The sequence below is a fragment of the Cricetulus griseus genome, chromosome 2 (genome assembly GCF_003668045.3).
Source record: "Cricetulus griseus strain 17A/GY chromosome 2, alternate assembly CriGri-PICRH-1.0, whole genome shotgun sequence".
NCBI classification, from domain to species: domain Eukaryota; kingdom Metazoa; phylum Chordata; class Mammalia; order Rodentia; family Cricetidae; genus Cricetulus; species Cricetulus griseus.
This window is the reverse complement of record NC_048595.1, coordinates 423,443,247-423,466,775: the sequence shown is the minus strand read 5'-3', so window position 1 is coordinate 423,466,775 and position 23,529 is coordinate 423,443,247. Positions and strand designations below refer to the sequence as shown.

Genomic DNA, 23,529 nt, shown 5'->3' with positions numbered 1-23,529 from the left:
TAGACTGGGATCTTAGTACTGAGGAGGCTAAGGAAGGGTGATTTCATGGGGAGGACTAGGCAGAGCTACACCATAATGAGACCCTGCCTTAAAAATAAACAATAGTCAAATATAATTTAGATAGTATAGTTACAGAAAAGATTAAAGGAAATTGGGTTAACTGGAGATAATGGCATGAGACATTAAGATATCCCAATGAACAACACAAACAGAGAAAGCCTTAAATGCAAATGTCACAAGACAGGAGCATGTCTACAGTGTTCTAGAAACTCATGGAAGGCTAGTCTGGGGATGCAATATATAGTAGGAGAAAATGAAAAAGAGGCAAACAGGTGGGAATGCAGAGAGCCTCACAAGTCCTGGTGTCTGGAATTCCCTGTTATATGATTAATATAAGGGGCCACTGAAAAGATTTCAGCAAAGAAATGTTATGGGTTGACACCTTTACAATGATGGCTCTAGCTACTGCATTAATTGGAAAATAAGGACAAAAGCAGAGAGCAGTTAGGTTTCTACAATAATCTCAGTTACAGAGGAAGGACAGGTACACACAAGCAAGAGCTACAGCAAGGGCTGGAAAAGGGGAGGAGTTAGGAAGGGAAACAGTGCTGGTGTTATGAAAAGAAAGATGATTTTCAAGAACATAAAAAAATAATTAATTTCATATCAAAAGTGAGGGGAGACAGACAGACACCTCAGGATCAAAATAAGTGCATAGGGGTTCTGGCTAAAGAGTGGGAAGGGTGGCATTTCTATTAACAAATGTGGAAAAGTAAATGAAGGCAACTGCAGCAGGAAATCAGTATCTGGTCAGAGGTTGAGTGGGCTGTTGGGTACTTAAAATCAGAGCTCAGAGAAGAGATGATCCCAGGTAATGTAAAATAACTCTTGAATGTGTCAGTAGACCTCAAACGCCTGCCACACATAGAGAATAACAGACGACACATAAAAACTGAATGCTGACCTACATGCAGGGATCAGGAGTGAGGTGCAAACAGTAAATAAAATTATGAGTCAGTTATGAGCAGCAAACAAGGCCTAAGAAATGGCTGTAAGGATGAATGACTGAGAGTGATGAAGTGTGGTCACAGGGGACAAATGTCAAGAAGTTCAAAGTCCAAAGTGTTGGAAGCATTATCCATGAAAACATTGAAATCATGAAGTCTTGGGCAGGAATCATAAAGAAAATGGCAACGTCTCAGGAATTCATTGCTTTCCATTTATAAAAATACCACTAGAAAAGATGTGCCTGTAATAAACAATTATTATGAGTGGGACAATCTGATCAAAATGAGATGCAAGGAAAGGAATAGTCAAGAAACAGGGAAGGACCAGGGCTGGAAGTAGCAAAAGGAAGTTAAGGTCCAGTGCACTGGCTGAGTATAGAGAAAATAAACACCCTTAATGGTGCTATCAAGTCATGGTATGCTGGATCTGTGTGCTGAAGCTGGCCCAGGACTGATTGTTAGTACCAGTCTCCAACTCAAATTCGATTACATTAGATTGTAGTTTCAAATGCTGATCTGTATGTCTAATGACATCATCCCCTCCCAATGCCTCTCATTAAAAAGCTGACTGCTATACAGTTGCCAGAACTCCACAGGCCTCACAATTATTACTGGAGCAGCTAGGCTTCCCATGGCACAGGACAGAGGAAACACTACAGTAGAACATGAAAACTGAACTTGAGTCTGTTAAGTACAAACAGTTTCACAAGAGAAATTGGTCAGGAAGGGTGATATGATGAGATTAAAGTTCTGAAAATCAATGATGAGCTCCTTGTGCTCCTTCAGAAGTCCAGAAAGAACAAGGCAGAAGGTACAGGTGTTGATAAAAGACAGGACAGAGGGAGGAAAACCAAAGAAGTTGTATTGCTCAGAATCTTCCATTTGACTCTGGCTGATAGAGACAAGATGACCTTGATGGCTTTATTCTGGGTATCCCTGTACTCTGCTGTCTTTTGCAAATGGAACCCTGCTGAGGCATGGTCTTATTCCAAGTTTGAGAGTTCCCTCTCCACTCCTGCTGATGGAGGCATGGAGTTGGGCAGAGCGATGATCTTGTACTGACCATATTAGCACCCTCTTGGATTCTGTTGAAGGAGGCCTTAAAGCCAAGAAAGAAACAAGTCATTAATTTTTAAAAGATGATGTACAACAGCAAAAGTATAAAATCAAAGACACACTTTTTCTATAAAAATCATGAGGAAAGAAACACTTTACAAAATTTGGAAAATATTTTCAAATTATACATAGAAAAATACATGCATAAGAGTAGATTAAAATCTACTGGAAAAGAAAAATACGGTTGAAAGGTTGAGATATATCTAAACATTAAATATAGAAAATTATGTTATAGAATATCAATATTATTATATTATAGTATACAAATATAATGTATATATTATACATACTGTAATAAATACAAAGTTTACTATTGCCACAGAAGTAAAAAAAAAAATCACCAATGCAAAGTCCAGAAAGAAAAATATATACATGTGGTAGTATAATTTGGATATAAAGTACCCCCAGAAAATGTTCATTTTTGAAGTCTTGGTGGTGGCTGTCTATTAGATCCAGTCCTTGTAACCTGATTGGATCTGAAGAATCTGATCTAGTCAAAAGCTTATCTGATACATCATCCCGTGATGATGATTTCAGGAATAACAGGAAATCTCTTTAGTCATTAGTTTATGAGTACCTGCAATCCCCTGCCAGAACTTCAACACAAGATAGTTAGAAAATACATAAAATCTTTCTACCTGGTCTTTCACATTAATCCATGAATCTTGGGGGCCGGCAGGGTAATCAAGGACTGACTGATCTACAGCCTCTTAATGACTTCACAGTTTCCATCTGTGAGTCTTTATGTTAATTATCATCTACTTCAGAAAGAAGCTTTTCTGAGGAGGACTGAGTGAAGCACTGACCTGGGGACATATCAGTATGTCATTAGGATTCATTTTATTGCTATGCTCCTTTAGTAGAATAATAGTAGTAGATTTTTCCCATGTGCAAGAACTATCTAGTCTCAGATTCTGGACCACTTTAACAATGTCAGGTATAGGTTTCACTCCCCAGAGTAGTCCTTAAATCCAATCAGAGAATGGTTGGTTGGCTACCTCCACTACATCTGTGCCACTACTGCACCCATTTATCGTGTAGGATTCACTGTTGTAGATTCCGGGGTCTGTAGCTGGGTAATATTGATGATAACCTTCTCCTATAGCTGGAAGAGTCCCTTCTAGCACCATGAAAGTTAGGAGGAGTGAAACTTGTAGTTGGGCAATTTTTTGGTCTAGACTGTAAGCGCCAGAGGTTATGGATGAAACAGGAAACAGTGTCTCCCAGACAAAAGAGTAATGTACATATGAACTCACAAAGCCTGTGGCAACATGGATAAGACCTGCTCAGGTTTAAATGAGAAGAGGGTCACAGTACTAAGAGTAGGAAGTGGACACAGGGTCCCACTTCTAAACAGAAAGCTATCTGCAACTGATAGTTGCTGGCAAAGGGAAAATTAGTTTTTACCACTGGAGTGTCACTGGCTACATCATCCATACTCCAGGGCAGGCCCATGCTAAGAGAATTTGGCCTGGCCAACACAAAAGAACTCCATGATTTTTCCATGGAATTTTTATTTCATTTTGTTTTCTTTGAGCATTTGTGTCTTATTTTTTTCCTTTTTTTGATTTTCTGTTTTTCTGGAAATTTTTTTTGAAAGATTGAGACAGAAAGAACATAAATTTGGGTGTGTAGGGAGGTGAAAAGGATCTTGGGTTGGGAGAAGTAAAGATCAACAAATGGGAAAAAAATAAATCAAAAAGGGAGAAAATCTCTACAGATTTAAGCAGGACACTGTTAATATAATCTATGAGTTGAAAAAAGAAAATTCAAAGGAAATTGTAAGGAAAACACATAGAATTGATAGAAAATACAAATACTGCACACTGAAACATGAGATTAAGCTAAACAATACTGAGAAAATGAACAACAAATTGTTGCTTATTATAGACTATAAAATAGATCAATCAATAATATGAGTTCTTTCCTCAACCAAAAATCCTAGTAAAGAAGAGAACAATAAAATTAAAATAAATCCATAATAGAATAAATATAAAAGCAGAAAATAATGACATTGCAAACAAGAAAACAATATTAAAATTTAGTGAATCAAATACTAATTCTCTAAAAAGAATCAGGAAAGCTGATAAACACCTATGTAATAAGATGAACAAGGAGAGGAGACTAAAATCACAAGCAAGAACAGAGCAAAGGAAATTACAACAGATCCTGCTACCATTAGAAGAATAGTAAGATGATATTAAGGACTTTATGACTGTAAGATAAACAACTTAGATGACACAAACAGCCAAAACTCATCTAAAAGAAATCGTTTTGATAAAACCGTAAAATTATTAAAGAAATTGTACTAGGAAGTTCAGTGCTCCCAAAAAATATATTAAGGTCCAAGTGATTTTACTGGTGAATTTACTTAATTCACTTAGGCAAATTGATAACTACTCAGCAATAAAAACTGAACAGATTAATGAGCCATACAACAGCTTGGATGAATCTCAGAGGAATTATATTTCAAAGATCAACAATTTCAGACTAAAATGGGCAAAAATTTATAAAACGTTATTTCACAGTAGCTAAAATATAAATTGCCTATAGTAAAAAAAATGTACACACTCCATTTAATAACCATAGAAATGAAAATTAATGCATAATGAGTTAATGTATTTTACTCATTAGTCTGTCAAAAAATAAAAATCCTGGTAATATCAAGTTTGGAAAGGTGTACAGAAGGAAGAATTCTACATGTAAGTTTGCAAATAATGTCCAACAGGTTTGGAAGAATTATGCTGTCTAGTTAAATCCTTATCCTCATTCCACACCTAGGTTAATTTCCCACAAAAGCTTTTGTATGAATGTGCAGTGATAGGTACCAATTATGGTAGTCTTAGTCATTAGATTAAGAACATGGAGACAGCCTGAACATTATGAATAATAAAACAGAAAAGTAAATGGGAACTGAATTATAGCCACATACATCGTGGAAGAGTCTTAGGAAACAAAACAGTAAACTAAAAAGACAAATTACAATAGACTACATTTACAATACTCTCAAACTTTCATTTTTATATGTTTATCTATGTTAAATTAAAATATATAATATAAATGATTGTCACTTGTTTTTAGTATATTTAATGCATAAGTCTATAATTTTCATGAATTTTATACTTCGAAGTAAATAATATACTTTTTGTTATTGAAGCTTCTTTGCTTGTTTCTTCTTTTCTTTATTTTTAAATGTTTTTTTTTTCTTTTTGAGAGGATTTTGCTATGTAGACCATGGTAGCTTGGAACTTTCTTGATGCTCCTGTCTCAGCCTAGATTGCTGAGATGATAGCTTTTAGATCCATGCCTAATGGCAGGTGTGGTATTATTGGCTGCTATTTCCACACTGATGTAAGGTCTGAGCATCTTTCCAATGCAAGTTCATGTGGTAGCATTTTTCATGATCCATAGTCACACACTTATAATTCAAGATAAATAGTTAAGTATATTCCTGGGAATGACCAGAATTTCTTAATTTCTTATATTAGGATTCATATTTAGTCTCAGTAAATAAACATAATATACTCAGCATAATATAATTTGTATTTATTTAATTTTCTACCAGAAAAAGAATTATAAGCAAGTTGACTTAATCCTCATCAATTTGCTATAGCACAATATTATGAATAAATACTGTGTTAATTTATTTCTTTGGGGATTTATAAATGAATTATTCCAACTGTTGAAGACATTCAGCACCATTTGCTAATTATTGCTATGAAAATTCTCACTTGGACCTCATCACAGACTTTGTAATGATTTCCATGTTTTCAAACTCTAAAACAATGAAAAATAAATTTCTTCCTAACTTTACATAAGTGAAATATGGTGATCTCACATTATAAGAGAATATACACAGGTACTGGAAGAATGTTAAGCAGACATTTAGTGAATACAATCATAACAAGTTTACCATAGGTAGAAGATAACATTCATAATAAAAAATCTATACTGTACTGACATCAACTACACTATAAAGAATGCAGAGTCCAAGCTCTTAGGTGGATAAAGCTTGTGTGCACTACCATCAAGCTGGCGTGGCATAACACCACAGACAGCATCATGTCCATGTTCCCCCACCACTACATCCATGCCAGCATTAGTTGCCATCTGTATTCCTGATGATGCTCATTCTGACTGGGGAGAGAGGGAATCTTTTTAATTTTTCTATATTTATTTTATGTGCATTGGTTGTTTTACCTGCATATATGTCTGTGTGCCTAGAGTCCAAGGAGGCCAGAATGGGGGGGGGGGCAGCCCACGGAGACTGAAGTTACAGGTGGTCCTGAGCTTCCATTTGGGTGTCTAGAATTGAACATGGATCTTATAGAAGAGCACATGGTGCTTTCACAGCTGAGTTATCTCCCTAGACCTCTGAGACAGGGCCTTAAACCTGTCTTAATTTACACTGGCTCGTTGAAACAAGTTAGGGGACAGGAAATAATAGATTATAATAAATAAAGTGGTGTAATACTTTGGGCAAAAAACTTAAGTAAAAGGGGGTATGGGAATATGGAGAAAATCGGGAAATAGAACGGAGTAGGTGCTAAAGCAAAAGAAAGCAGATCTGAGCCGCCATCTGGAAACCTACAATCTCACAACCCGACTTGACAAATATAGTTAACTGAAAGGCTATCAGAATACATGTGGAATGAAAAGTGGAGGAGAGATATTGTGTGTTAAAGCATTGTGGTGACTGGGGTATAGGGAATAAGGCAGAGTAGAGGGCAGTGGGTAGGTTGACCAAAACTAAGGATATATGAATAAAACCTGACATCACTAGTCAGTAAAATAATTTCCAAATACAACTCTAAAAACATAACTCAAACAGCATGGGTAGACAATGTTTCCAGAAGACATGAATTTTTTAAAAGAAAATTGTAGAGGCATGGGATACCTCCCTTCCAGTTGCTGGTCAAGGATGTCCCAAAAGTAAGCTATTGCCATTGCTCTTGATTACTTACCACCAGAACATGGTAAGACCCTGATGCTGAAGATACCATATATTTCAGATGCAGGACATAGAGAAATTAATTTCATCTAGACAAGGGAACTTCCCCCTTGCTGGTTACTTTTCACAGTGCTGATTGTGCTATGCTGACTGTTGAGGAAGAAAGGACATTGATGATTGTATCCTGTATTGAACCTTGCATGATGTAACAGCCACTTGCCAGGCAAGACATGCCCACTGGTGCAATTGTGGCATGACTCTAATATGCTTACTAACTAACCACTTTCTGGTTGGATTTGAGGCCTGGTTCATGGGAAGGAATTCCATGCCTTGTCCCACGGCTTGAAGGTCATAGGGTATAAGGTACAACCTGCTATTGTTATTTGCTAAGGTCATGCTGTCGCAATGACTTCTAAATATTATGTACATGCTCATAGACTTAGACTGATCTCAGCCTTGCTGAGAGAAGCTTCCCTCTGCCTCACACCAAACTGAGGAGCTATTAGCAGTAGTTACTAGAGGGGGGAGGGGGATAGAATCACTTTGTTTCTGTTTCATTTTGGTAGCTTTCTTATGCTTCAGTGGATGGACCCATGCTCATGTGTTGTGGGATAATCTTTTTGTACATTGTGAAAATGTGTCTATTTTGCTACATTTGGGGTGCCTTCTGATTGGTTTAATAAAGAGCTGAATGGCCAACTGCTAGGCAGGAAAAGTGCAGGCGAGACTTCTGGGGAGAGAGAAGAAATCTGGGAAGAAAAGAAGTGGATTATGCTGGCAAGACACTGAGGAAGTCAGACATACAGAATGGAGAAGAGGTAAAAAGTCATGTGGCAGAACATAGATTAACAGAAATGTGTTAATTTAAGTTATAGGAACTAGTGGCACAAGCCTAAGCTAATGCCAAGCTTTCATAATTAATAATAAGTCTCCCTGGCACTCAAAAAAGTCCAACAAGAAAGACTTGTTATACTCATCCACATATGGGCAGCACGGTGACTACCTTATATGCCATCCTAGACCTTTTATCCAGTAGCTGATGGAAGCAGAAGCAGACACCACAGCTCAATATTGAGCTAAACTCTGGAATCCAGTTGCAGAGATGGAGGAGTGATGAGCAAATGGGTCAAGACCATGCTGGTGAAACCCACAGAAACAGCTGACCTAAACAAGGGGGAGCTCAGACTGATAGCTGGGAAACCATCTTAGGAGTGTTCCAGAACCCCTGAAAAAGGAGGTCAGTTTGGAGGTCTGGACAATCTATGGAGTCTCTAGTAGTAGATCAGTATTTATCCTTAGTACAGGAATGGACTTTGGGAGCCCACTCCACATAGAGGGATACTCTCTCAGCCTATGCACACGGGGGAGGGTCTAGGCCCTGCTCCAAATCATGACAGACTTTGAAGATTGCCCCATAGAAGGCCTCACCCTCCCTGGAGAGCAGAAAAGGGTTGGGATGGGAAGTGGGGAGAGCAAGGGAGGAAGGAAGGGAGAGGGAACTGGGATTGACATGTAAAAGCAGCTTGTTTTGATTTTAAAATTGGTCTAATTTACAATTATAAAAAATTTTTAAAAAGCAAAAAAAAAGACATAAAGTCAGAAGTGGTTATGATGGGAGGACTTCAAGAGGCTGGAGAAAATGGTATATATAATGATTCATCATATTTCATATTATAAATATATATGAAATTTTCAAAAATAAAATAATTTTAAATATCATTTATGACACCTCAATACATAAACTTTTCCATGGAAATGTTATCATTACTTGAATACAAATTGTATTCTGTTGTAGGAACTATGATAGAGAAGTAGTCTTATATATATTTTATTACCTAATACTCATAAAAATAAAACTCCATAGTGAATATCTTATTCTTCTTGGTGCATGGAGGTAGATACAACACAGTTAAGTACCATCCGTGTTTTTACAGGTAACAAGGGGCTATCTAAGTTTAAATACAGACCGGACTTCAAAGTCCTCCGGACTACTGACACAGCATCTGTCAACATGGATGCTGGAGAATGCTAGTAGGAGCTGCTCTGAAGGGAATGGAGCATGATAGCTTATTTATAAGAGGAAAAGTTACAAAAGAACTAAATGGAGCTGTCAAATAATATCATTTGGTTCCCTTAAGAAAATATTGTATCCAACGGAGTTAGAATAAACACATAAAACTGAAAACCCAACCATAGCTTATGAAAATTCACCTACAGCTTATAAGAAAGTTAATATATTGCCTATATCCATCATAAAAGGCAAGTTTCAAAAGAGCTATTCTATGTGCTACTGATTAATAACTTATACAATTAAAATTAAGCTGAATATATGTCAAATTATTGGTGATTATTGACACTGTTTCTTCTATATTGTTACATTACTGTGTGTGTTACATATTATGTTGTATACTCTTATACTAACTTTTTGAAGGAAGGTTCATGAAAAGCCTTCAATGCAATTCCTATATTATCTTTACAGGTTATTGGCTTATAGGAGCTATAGAATAGGAGACATCTAGAAGGGGATTTGATATATTTCATTTGCAAACAGAACATCTGAATCACTACTGATTGACCTCATGGCACACTTGGAGACCCAAGTTTTGTATTATGACAATGATGGTAGGGTTGCAATTACAGAAGTACCAATCAGTGTATTCACATAGGTGCCAGTGGGTTCCTGAGAGTTATACGGCAAAATCTAAGGAAGAACAGCATCTGCCTACAGTTGGGTCCTGTTTTGTCACAGGTAAAGAATTTGTCACAGCTGATCTCTTAGACACTGTGTGGCTGTTCCCAGGGCACAATCCTACCATAATGGAGACCATGGGGAGACACTGCTGAGAAGACATGAGAATGCAACTGTCTTCCCCACAGTGTAGCATCTAAGTATGTCACCCTCAAAATATGAGAGTGTCATCCCCGGGGAGCGTCCCAGAGCTGTCCCCATTGTACCTTCAGAAGACATCTGTGCTGTACTTCCAAACACCTATGAACCCGCAAGTGCCTTCTCTCACCAAACATGCAGCTACTAACCAGACAGTCACAGTATTAAATGGCCCCATGCCATTGGCGCTCACTAAAGTTTTGCTTTTATCATCACCCTAGAAGGTGGATCACAGAAGCCTGATCTCCCAGTGTGTGGTGACATTCTGTTTATGATCCAACAAATAAAGCTGGCCTGGAGATCAGAGTGCACAGCTAGCAACACTAGTCAGCCATAGAGGTTAGGCAGTGGTGGTGTACACCTTTAATCCCACCAGCCACACTACTCAGCCATAGAAACTGGACAGTGGTGGTGCATGCCTTTAATCCCAGCAGCAGAGAGTAATATAAAGCATGTGGACACAGGAATACAGTGTATTCAGTCTGCAGTCACTCATGAGGACTTTGCTTTTCTGGTCTTCAGCTTGATCCCCAATATCTGTCTGCCACAGCAAGATTAGCCCAGCTGATGAAATAGGATATATGTCCATGGCAGAAATAACACGCTCGGCTCCATGGAAAGCATTTATAAGGGTAACAACTAATTTTTTTTCTAATAAGCCCTTTTTTTCTAGTAATTGTTGCTAAATAATCTGCTGTCTGAATAAACAATCTAAGAATTTTACTACACTTATTTTTAGTTACTCTCCTAAATTTTTGTTAAAATGTATTTAAATATTAAGATGATATGACTTTTAATGTTTCTAACATTTGACATTTGAACTTTTAAAATATAACGTATTTAAGGGTATCCTTATGAATGTGTTTAGGATCCATTTATCTTCTTTCCATGCATCCTCTTAAGCGTACCCTCTGCTTCCATCTGGATAAGAAATATCTAATTTTTTCAAAGTTTTAATTGAAGCAAAATTTAACTCACACAAAATGTATCAACTTAACTCGTTTAAGGAGAGTTCAGAGATGGAGAAACATTTCATATCACTGAAAGAATATACTTGGCAGTTGCCAAAATAACCCAATTAGTTCATGGCCTGTGGGTTACAGAGCAGTGTGGAGGGAAAGGTCAAATGGTAACCTCTAAAGCTGCTCTCATCTCTGGTCAATGTAATGAAGAATAATACCACACCCTGGAAAGACTGGTGGGAGCTGGCAGAAATTACATATGATATGTCCACAAAATTCCCCTGTCTAACCTTCACATATGTGGGGGGGGATCCTGAAGGCATGCAGTAAACTGCTAAAACCCAACAGTGCTGCATCCACATTGCAGATGTTCTGTCAGACACAGGCTGCAAGCAGCAGATTAGTTAACATCAGCAAACAGTGCATCACTGAGGAACCGGCAAGTATGCTCCTTCTCCTCCATTAGAAAGAAGTAGCAGAATCAATGTCCATTTGCCTGAGATGGGTGAACTCTTGTGGTCTTTCCCAGAGTGACATTCTCACTCTGAGACATAAAGAGAGTCTGGAGGGATTTTACCATCTATAAACATCACAGGGAGCCACGAATCATTATATTAGAATGGATAAACAAAATATTCAATGACTATTTAGTAAACTTTGATTTCACAATAAATATGCCAAAGAAGTGGTTTGTGCAAATAGGAGGTCAGTGGTTCTTGGCCCATGGTCCTTGACTGCCTGCAGATGAGCTTAAGGATACACTTTGGAACATCTTGAAATTGTAAGATGACATGGATTATAACAGGAACCCAGGGCTCCCTCTTGATAACATGTCCAGGATTCATATCTTCTCAGGAATGGTCTCTACCACAAGTCATGATGATCCACGTGACCTGTATATACATTCTTTAAGTTTAAAACTGAATCACTTATCTAGACCCACAGGCCTTTTGCCATGCACTATGAAAGTTGTAAAACCAAGCAGAGTGTGTGAAGTTAAAGCAAATGCTCTGCAACCTATAGTCACGTGAGGAGATGATTACCTGGGCTGTAAGGAGGGTGGGAGTCAAACATCCCTAATAATCATTCAGCACTGATGTCATGAGTGTTGTCTCTGGTTCCCACGGGGAAAGACAGTTAACCAAAATTTCCTTCATTTGGCAAAGTACTTCATCTCTTTGTCTCAGGGAAATAAATGTAAACTCCCTCATTCACTTTAAAGATGTAATAGCCCGGGGCTGGAGAGATGCTGCTGTCAGTAAGGCGCTTGTGAGACAGGCATGGGAACCCGAGTTTGGATCCCAGCACCCATGTACAAGGCCAAGTCTGGCCATCCATGTTCCTGTACTCACAGTACCATGTTGTCTAGAAACAGGAGGACTGGATTCATATAGCTTGCTGGCTACACCATAGCTCCAAGTTTAGGGAGAGACGATGGCTCAAGGGAATAAAGTTGCGTGTGATAAAGCAAGACACCAGATGTCCTCTTCAGACCTCAATATATATATATATATATATATATATATTTGCATATATGTGAATGTTTGCAACCACTGTGCACCGTTCAAACAAGGTGCTAAACTCCTTTGTGACTGATAATACTGTGAGACATTTCTGCTTACTAGTAAGTTTTGTGGGACTATACACACATTCCTTGATTTGTTTTACCCAGGTTTTTATACTTTTTATATATACTTGCAATAGACATGCTAGCTTATTAGTAAAATCTCTTAATGATTCCTTGATTTATGAAGTCCTACTATGATATAAAGGATATATTGGAAGCCCTAGACCTTGAAATCCCTGCCAACAAATAAGTAAAAATGAATGTACATATCTGCAGGAACCATAGAAAATAAGGCTTTCTTCATTAAAGCATTGAAAAGATACAGAAAGCAGCTAACTTTCAAGTCCCCACTTAATAGTTTGGCTTTAGGAGGAAATGTATGGACCTTATGAGCTGGATGTGGACTACTGTAAGCTTCACCAGCTGTAGTCTATAATTGCAACTACTATTATTCTACACTCATTATGTGCCTATGGTGCTAAATCAATATGCTAGAGCTACATATTTTCAAAGTTCCTTATTTATTTCTCCTGGAATGCCGTAGACCTGTTTCTGGTTGAAGTATCCATACTGTAGAAAACAAACATATGGTGAGGATCTAATACCCACTGAATCAGCACTAGCCTCTCAACAGACAGAAGAGTAGCCTCTTTTCCTGGAAGCTCAATTATTACGTTTATTTAAGATCGATAGCCTCTAATGCTCTCCTCACAGTCATGAACACCAATGGCTCACAGAAACAGAAGTGCTTTTTCTTACTGTTAAATTTAAACGCTAGACGCCAAGGATTTTTCTTGCTGTACTAAAAATGCTGGCCTCTTCTACAAAGAATGTTTCCACCATGGCAGAAAGGAAAGTCACCAAATGGAAAATTGTGTCTGCTTTCTCTCATTTGTTAGTTTCTCTGCCACTTTGCTCTCAGTTACTAAGGAAACACTGGGCTGCTGTTAAGCCATAAGTGTAGAGATGAACTCTGAAACCCTGGGAAAACCTGAGGCACACCTTTACACTCCTATAGTAAAAGATAAATGTCAAAATAGCAGGGACACTAATGGCAACTATTCAGAATTGAGGCTAATAAAGCAGTAAAGAACTCCCGTATGCTCTCTCATGACCCCTAGTACACAAATGGACTCTGGGAGCCCACACCACATAGAGGGATACTCTCTCAGCCTAGACATATGGGAGAGGGTCTAGGCCCTGCTCCAAATAATATGACAGACTTTGTAGATCCCCCATGGATGGCCTCACCCTCCATGGGGAGCAGACAGGGGTTGAGATAAGGGGTGGGGGCAGGGGACAAGGAGGGGAAGAGAGAACTTGGATTGACATGTAAAAGAAGCTTGTTTCTAATTTAAAATTGATCTAATTACCATTATATATAAATAAAAGAAATACAGATGGGCCTGACAGAGCTAAAAAAACAAACAAACAAACAAACAAACAAAAACAAAAAAACCGAAAGCAAAACAAAAAGATCTCCCATATGCCAAGGTACTGACTGAACAAAGACAAGTATCTTTAATGATGGACTGTAGGCAGCTTAATAACCTGTAATGTATTTTTATATACATTCTCAAAACAAAATCACAAATTGAGGAAAAAATAATAAGCAAAATAAAAACAAAAGATGAAAATATACAGATTCTAAAGCAAATAGGGCAGAAGACCATTAAAAGCCCAATTAGAGTCTTAAAGAAGTCTGCTTGATAGTTTCATGTCAACTTGACACAAGGTGGAGTTACTTGGGAAAAGAACTCTCAAATGAGAATATGCCTTATAATGCTGGCCTGTAGGCAAAACTATAGTACATTTTCTCATAATTAGTGATCTATGTAGAAAGGTCCAGCCACATTGGGCAGTGCCATCCCTGAGATGGTGGTCCTGGGTTCTGTAAGAAAGCAGCCTGAGTAAGCTATGGGAAGCAAGGCAGGAAGCAACACTCCTTGATGGCTTCTGTAACAGCTCTCACCTCCCAGGTTCCTGCCCTGTTTGAGTTCCTGCCCTGACTGCCTTCAATGACGAAAGTGATATGGAAGCATAAAGTCAAATATACCCTTTGTTCCCCAACTTTCTTTTGACCATAGTGTTTGATCACAGCAATAGTAACCCTAAGTCAAGGAGATTCACGTAAAGATTACCCCAACTGACATATTATTAGGCTTCTAAGAAAACAGAGTCAATGATGAATAAGAAATAAATCTAGGAAATTTATAACAGAGCTTTCAAAATCAAAACAAATTCAGTGAATTGCTCATGATAAATTGGATGAAGTCATTTCCCCAATAAGCAACCAGAAGGCAATGTTCACACGATACATCAAGATGCAAGGCAAAGAGATGGGACTATGGAGGGAACTTCAGGCTTAGGAAATACTGTTTTGAGAAGGCAAGCTGGGCCTACTGCTAGTTTTAGAAGTGGAAAGGGATCAAAATGAACAATAAAAATGAAACGCCATGTGATAAAATAGCACTATGGGCTGAAGAATAAAACATTCCATGTTATTTTAGAGACTGCAAACAAACTGTACTGTCATCTTGTTAAGATAGGTTATAATTGACAACTCTTTAAAAAAAAAAAAAACTACAGACTTTAAGTTAGACGTCTCCCCGAAATGTGTATTTTAGCAAGCCACAGTAGTATGCTTCCATATGACTTTTTAGAAAGAACACTACATTTTGTTTCCCAGAAGAAGTATTTGGCTCCTTGAAAATCTTTAAAGAATTTACTAAAAGGAGTTGATTCTTTCAAACTTTTCATAAATATCAAAGAAAGAAGACATTAGAAAACATGGGAATGGAGGGTACACAAGAACCTCTGAAGAGAAAGCCCTCACTGAGGCCTGTTCTTCCAAGACTTGACATAAGTCATAGTCCAAATCTTTTGTGAGAACCCTGCCTCAGGATGTCTCATGCTTGTTGTCCATACCTGGAAAGCACAGTAGGGATCCATGCCTAACCTGAAGTCTATAACAGTAAGGTGAAGATCTCACTGACAAGGAAAACCAAACTTCCCTTCTAACTACAGCAACTGACTGTGATGCCAGGAGGAATACTTACCCACAGTTATTCTTATCAGGTATCTAAGAGGGTGGCCTGAAATGGAAAATGAGGTAAGAAAGAAGTTCTGAGATGTGCTTTAAGGGGAATATGGAGAAGGAGTCAAGTAGGAAATGCTGTGACCGGACAAGGAGTTTCTAGGAGAAGTTGGTAGGTAAGTAGGAAGGTCACACGACACATGTCTCCTGACTTTCAGGATCTGGCAGGTCCAAAGTACTCTAAGCCACCCCAAAGTGGTTCAAGTCAAAGAATAACTTCTCCAGTCCTTTTAAATCCCCCTCCTCTTCCAACTTCAACCTTACCAGCTAAAGGAGGAAAAAGCAAAGAGGAGCACACTCCACTATCATCACTCTCTGCACCTTGAGCCCAGAGGTTCCTGGCAGATAGATAAGAGAGTTAACTCTACATCAAACACAGAGCTTTAATAGAAATATAGTTGAACATCCCAGTGTCACATTTTTCCAAATATTGGCACAATAATATGTTGCGTCATATATAGTATTGGTTATTTTCCCACGACACAAGAATCACCAAAAGCAAACAGCAGCATTGTGTAACAGGGCTGTTCCTTCGAAATGCAAGTGAGGAACTAATTTAAATTGACAACTATTATCAACCAAATATGAACTCAAAGCAAAATGAGATTTGTTTTCAGGTGTATAAACACTGAGATGATTTATCTCCATAAGACTTTTTGAAACGTACTCCAGGAGATACTTCAGGAAAACAAAAACCAGCAGCCCATAAAGAGCAATGTAGAAACTAAGTAGGAAGGGCAGCTGAGAGGGAGCTAATGAGGTGTGAATGAGCAGCTACATTTAAAGATATGTTTCAGGGCCCATTTACTACTCCATGGCTCTATTCTAAATAGTTAATTCTGCAAGAAATCACACTTATTTACATATAATGCATTTCAATGGTGTTTTATTAAATTCACTTACTAATTTACAGAAAATAGAATTAGCACTATAAAACAAATGCAAGCATTAGCAATTATGAGAATATGCATACTAATGTTATTCAGCTCAGTGAAACGCTCTAGCTCTAAATATATCTTTATTTCCATAACAGAGTCCAGAGTGCCATCTAAAGTGAAGAAGACAATTACACTGTGATGGATATAATAATGCATAGGTGCAAATTTAAATATTAATCAAAATGATTGGTCCAAGGAGAAAGAAGATGCAGATTCACTCTCTTTAGTTCAGTCTCTTTGAGGTCTCGTATTTTAGATACTTTGTTATGTGTGGTAATACATCACCAAAGAAAAATACATTCTGCATTGATATATAATTCATATGTTCTGTATTTTCAAAGCTTTGTGTCATATAACATGTCAACCTTGCATTATAAATTTAAGAACTTAACAAGAGTTAACAAATGACTCACCCAATTGTCACTAAAGATGGCATACCACCTGAGAGAGTACATGTGTATATCAGGGGAAGAGAAAGTTCTAAGTGATGAGGACTACCATAACCAAAAGTTCTGACCCAGCTGAACCTACCTCAAATGAACAGTGATGATGGAAAACAGAATACTAATCTTAAAATCATCAAAGGTCACTGCATCAAAAGCTTAACCTGAAAGTGTTTTATTATTTACTTTAATATTTTACACAATGCCTGATTCCAATACATACCCCAAAGGAAAAGATACAAATGGTATTATGTATGTACATGCTAGACATTGAATTTATAAAAATTGATTTTTTTCTAGACCACTACTAAAAACTATTATAAAATAAAGTGTTTTCACTTAAAAAATAAGTGTCACGGCTAGACATACAACTCTGTAGTAAAGAGAACATGCTTCACAATTGTAAGAGGCAGAGCTAGGATTCCAGTACCCACATAACCATCCAGGGTCCTCCACAAATGCCTGTAACTCAAGTGCAAGGCATCTGATTCACTCTTCTTGCATAGGCCACATATAGGCATGTGTACACACAGACACTGCATACACACATACACATACAATGCAAATAATCTTTAAAAGTTAAAAGTAAAATTGAATGCAGATGTTATAGTACCCTGTAACATCTGTATATGCAAAACTATTACCACATTCATAATTTTACAGAATTTTTGTAACAAAGCACTATATTCCCATGATAGTTTATCTTGACTGTTAACTTCATGGGGTCTGGAGATGCCTAAGAAACAAACCAAGGCACACATATAGGTGGTTTCCTAGATTAGCTCAGCTTCCACCCATGCCCATGAGGGATTGCTTTCTTTAGGCTAACTGCAATGGGAAGACCTGCCCTACATTCTGCCTGGGATGAAGTTTGGAAGTGCATAAAACATGGAAAGAGCTGAGCACACCATTGCTCCCCATTTTCTGACTACAGAGGCAATCTAACCAACTGCCTTGAATTCCTGAAGCCATGACTCCCTAACTCTGTGATTATAAATAAACCCTATATCCCTTTATTGCTTCCCTTGGGTATTTTATCACAGTAACCAGATACATAACTAATACAACCTCCTAACATGTTTGATATTTTTCTTTTTCATGTCTTTATTCCTTTGACAATACATTTATATAAGATTTTAATTATTATCCGGATTACAAAGGAAATGTATTTAATATAGATACATTTTAAATGGTGTATAATTCTGTTCTAAGCTTTTTTTAAAGGAAGATGAGAGAAGTTATGTTAGGCCACAGGAAAAGAAGAGGCTTTTCTTTAGGACAGAGGTAACTAAGTAGAAACATGAGCAGGTTTGCTGACTCCTGGAACTGTGGTGAGCTAGTTTTACAGATTCAGAGTCACCCTTACCACTAGTAAGCATGTGACCATGATAACAAGTTGCTAGTACTGTTTGCCCAAGCTCTATTTTCTCCTGTAAAAGAGCTTGTAATAAATAAACTCTGAATTCCTTTTTCAGTACATAAGCTGATACTGCATGAATTGCACTCCTATAATGATCAGAATGTTAAACAGTGGCTAGAAGTCACATAAGCAAATAGCATACCTTTCTTTCGCTCTTCGTTTTTGGTTTAGTCCCATTTTCTTCTCTGCCTTCACGAAGACATTTCTGAGTAGGGCCTTCAGGCTTGTTTTCTTTCTCACAACTGTGACCAACTGCAAGACAAAGGCAAAACATTTACCTGTAAAAGATCTGATTATAACAAATGTTTATAGAACAAGATTCTTATAATACATGCATTATAAGAGTATTAAAATATATCTGTATAAGATATGATTATATGGGCTCATGGGCTAGGTCAGTGTTACCCACACTTGTTACCAAGCCTGTGGACCTGAGTTTGATCTCCAGGCCCCACATGGCGACAATAGTGAACTGGCTCCCACAAGTTGTCCTGTGACCTCCACACTTGTATGTGTCCACACCCAAAAAAAAATTGTGTTTTTTTTTTAATTTATGTGTATGAGTGTTTTGCTTACACGTATGTGTATGCATTGTGTTTATGTCTGGTGTCCACAGAGTATTTCAAAGGAGGCCTCAGATGCCCTGCAGCCAGAATTAGAGACGTTTGTAACCATGCCCAGGTCTTCTGCAAGAGCAACAAGTGCTCTTAACCACGGAGTAATCTTTCCAGTGCCATCCCACCACAATTTGTAGTTTGGGGGTGCTTGTCTCACTGTGTAGCCTTGACTGGACTGTGACTTACTAGGTAAACCAGGATGGCCTTAAACTCAGAGATCCACCTTCTACTGCCTCCTGAGTGCTAGGATTAAGGTGAGCACCTCACCCCCCAACAAAGACCAGGAAGTGAGATACCCCAGAGACCTAGATAGAACCAAACACAAATGGCAAACCAAAAAGGAAAAAGAAGAAATGAAATGATTCCTAATGACATTCTGCTATATTCATAGATTGGTGCCTAGTGCAACACTCATCAGAGAGGCTTCACCCAGCAAATGAAGGAACCATGCAGAGACCCGCAGTCAAATATTAGGCAGAGCTCAGGGAATCTTGCCGAAGAGGGGGAAAAGGAGGATAGGAGCCAGTAGTATCAAGGGCACTACAAGGAAATACACAGAACAAACTAATCTGGGCTCATAGGAGCTCACAGAGACTAAAAGGACAGCCAGGGACCCTGCATGGTTCTGACCTAGGCACTCTGCATATATGTGACAATTGTGTAACTTGGTCTTTGTGTGAGTCCTGACAGTGAGAGCAGGGGATGTCTCTGAGTTTGCCTGCTTTGGGGACCCATTCCTCCTACTGTGTTGCCTCATCAGGCCTTAATCAAAGAGGAACTGCCTAGTCTCACTGCAACATGATATACCATGGCTGGCTGATACCCATGGGAGGAGAAACTTTGGTTGGGATTCAAAAACCAGCAAGAATAAGTAAACAAACAAACAAAAAAAAAAAAAGATGTGCACCATCATGCCCAGCCCCATTAACTGTTTTCAAACTATGATTATAACCAAAATATTCCAAGATCCTATTACTATATGAATTGTAAAGGTACTAAACTAATAATGTAACAATCTAAAATGCTTTAAGGTGGGTTCCAAAATTCAGTTCCCCAAAATGTAAGGTGGCATTACCTTAGAAGATTAATAAAATTGGATGGTGAATGAGCTACAGAGCATGGAAACAGTCTCCAATGATGACATACTCAGATTCCTCCACCATGAGACTTTGTGTGCTTATAAACAAAGTTGACTAAGGCCAAAGGACAAATGATAATGAATGGCAATATTTTAAATAAATGACAAATATTCTAAAGATTACTTAATTTTTAAATCTATGCCTCTCAATTTTGATACCAGATAGCAATGAATGTAAGGCTGCATGGCTATACTTGTAGCTCTGTCTCCCAGATCTCCTGAGACAAAAGCAGGCTCACGGAATCATGAGGAAGGGGTATGACAGACAGGAAAAGACTTCTTTCTGCATTCACATCTTTCTATGTTGGCATGTTTACTATCACATACACTGACAACTCAATACTGTGAGTTATAGCACTGGATTCATGGTAGAGAGACCAGGTCTCAGGAACCATCACAAAAATATTATACGTATTATTTCATGCAGTTGTGTCATTGATCCTGTGAAAGTCACTAGCTTTTGCTGTTTCGATATATGAGAAAAGAAATGGTCCAGTAATATCCACAGGGTGGAAGGGAGAAGGTGATGGAGGAAAATACTCAGCTCTCAAAGTGATATTTGAAGGAACCTGAGTAGATTTCATGGAGCACTAAGATCACACGCAGTATCACTTTCTAAAGGAAATTAAAAGGCGAGAAACCAGCAAACAAATAGGAAAGATGACATACGAAAGGAATAGATTTATTACTGCATGTTGTTATTCAGTAAGCAAAATTACAAGAATATGCACTCCTGTAAATTCTAAAATATTTAATATTTTGAGAATAAATGGCCAGGGGGTGGTAGCTAATGCCTTAATCCCAGCACTCAGGAGGCAGAGGCAGGTTGATCTCTGAGTTCAAGATCAGCCTGGTCCACCAAGTGAATTCTAGGATAGGCTCCAAAGCTTCACAGAGAAATCCTGTCTGAAAAAACCAAACCAAACCAAAACAAAGATTAAATTTGTACCCACTAATTTTTTATTTTGTTGTATTTTCCAGTTGCCCAAATTCAATTTGTTCCTGTGTCTGTATAGGTGTGTTGTAGTGCTCGCGCGCGCGCGCGTGCGTGTGTGTGTGTGTGTGTGTGTGTGTGTGTGTGTGTGTGTGTGTGTGTATACAGAGATATTTCTATTTCCCATTGACACTCCCTGTTCATTCATATTGATATATTTTCTCTAAGTCCTTTAACATAGTTACAAATACTTACTCTGAATTTTTTAATCTGTTAAATTCAATACCTGAAGCATTTCAGAATTGGCTTCATTTTTTAAATTTTGTTTTGTTTTGGTATGGTGTTTTGAGACAGGTTTGTCTGTGTGGCCTTGGCTGTCCTGGAACTCACTCTGTAGACCAGGCTGTCCTTGAACTCAGAGATCAGCCTGCCTCTGCCTCCTGCGTGCTGGGAGTAAGTCATGTGCCACCACCTCCTGGCCATTTATTATTTCTTATCTTGACTGTGAATCATATTCCTACACATACATAAATGTTTAGCTGTGGACTAGGCAGAGAGATGACACACCAAAGAGATTCCGAGCAGTTGCCTTCATCTGAAGGGTGATGCCTTTATTTAAGAAGGCAGTTTAGCTTGGGGCTGGTCAATCTGAAATTCAAGGTTTAGTTTTATTGTGTTTTAGGTAAATTTATGTAAGGCCCTAAGTTTTCAAGGCCACTAACTTGTTAAGAATCCAGCTCCAAACTCACTCCATTATGAACCCTACATAAGCTTTGTTCCTGGTTTACTAAGGCAAGTAAGGAATGCTGAATGTTCATATGCTGCTAGAGACACCCAAAAATAGCCTGCCCACCAGGCATAGAAAGCCTTGCAGTTCCTCCTATCAGCACTTGATCTGGAGGATTTCTAATCTCTTCTCAGTCCTTGAGAAATTTCCCTCTCTAATAAGCCTTGAGTAGACCCATGGTGTACATGTAGCTGTGCCATCAACTAAGGACCCATATTCAAGCAGCCACTCTTCATTCAACAGCAACTCCTCCATGAGATTTTCTACAGATTCTAATTGCTTCAACAACTATGAACTATGAAATTTCCCTTTTCATTTCAGCAAGGCTTCCATGCTCTTTCTAGGCACTCATCTCAATGAGGCTTGGTTGGAAGATTTCTGAGATATGATACCATGCTTGACTGTGAAATTGTATGTTTTTTTCTTTCTGTAATTTATCTTTTTTGACTTGCACTGTTTGGTTAACAATACCTAAAGTCTGTTGCTTCATTTACCCTTTAGTTCTAGTGACATCTGTGAAAGGTAGGCTAGTTAGGTACCAAGAAATTTCAGCATGCTCAGACCAGTAGTCTTTCTACAATGCTTAAAACATATTTTTGTTTAATGTAAGTCTTTATAATGTTATATCTAGAATTCCCATTGATCTGTTTATTTACAAACTGGTTCCTACAACCCTTATTTGCTTTTAAAAATATCTAGAAAGCTTGTCACAGATAAAGTTGAAATATCATTATGTCAGGACTAAGAAGTTAGACATTCATCACATTATAATCTTACCCTTGATTACAGGGACCTGAATATGTCCTATGTCTATGTTCTTCAGTGTTGCTTGAAGCCCAGAAATCTAAAAGCAAATAGTGCAAACATACAGTATTATATAATAAATGAATTTTTAAATGTTAAGTAAAATGCAATGTTTAAAAGTTGATTGGAAATATCAAAAATATTAATCTCTCTCAAATCTATGCTTTTAAGTTATAAAACATCAAACGTGAACTTTAGTAGAAGGATGGTATTATTTTAGTTAAAAGTCAATTACACAGGCAACTATTAATCATCCACCATACAAAGCATTTGAAGTGTATATCTTACAGCATAATTTCTTAAACCAAGAATGCTCTTTGGGTAGTTGGGACAACTATTCAGTTCTGCTTTGAGATAGGATGTTTCTTGGCTGAAAGTTCTTCACAATTTGTCATTTTATCTATAAAATATGCAATTTATTCTTATATTTACAAACTACAGGGTAAGCATTATTCAAGACCAAAATGTGAACAACTATTTTATGTCCATAACAATTTTTTATACCATAGATAATGTTTCATTAATCATGTCTTATAATTACTAACATTTGTTGGCTATGTGACATCCCTTTACCTACATTCTCTGGAATGTTCAAATTTAAAATTCAATCTTTAAAGCCATCACATCCTTTACTGTGCATAATTATACAAACATAAAACTCCTCCCATTAAATTACATACAAATGTACACATTTCTCAACTATCACTAGATACCAATATATTTACTTCTAAAAGTAGCAAAAGCTGTAGCCAACTGATTTGTACTAGGGTAAAATAAATGACAGATCAATGCCCTCAGAAGGCAAATGGATTATAAACTTATAACGCCATAAGAATCATATAATAGTGGCTGTACAGTGCT

General features: G+C 37.7%; 1 protein-coding gene across 1 annotated transcript in view; it reads right to left on the bottom strand.

Annotated features, from left to right (window-relative positions):
- LOC100761061 (sperm-associated antigen 16 protein) overlaps positions 1 to 23,529 on the bottom strand; it is an 816,909-nt gene that overhangs the window by 723,645 nt on the left and 69,735 nt on the right. Inside the window, exons 8-11 of the mRNA XM_035441020.1 lie at positions 22,637 to 22,708; positions 20,487 to 20,511; positions 20,338 to 20,358; positions 18,531 to 18,640 (exon numbers count right to left, since the gene is read on the bottom strand). Of these exons, the coding sequence (XP_035296911.1) occupies positions 18,531 to 18,640; positions 20,338 to 20,358; positions 20,487 to 20,511; positions 22,637 to 22,708 (228 nt within the window). The remainder of the gene's footprint in view (positions 1 to 18,530; positions 18,641 to 20,337; positions 20,359 to 20,486; positions 20,512 to 22,636; positions 22,709 to 23,529) is intronic.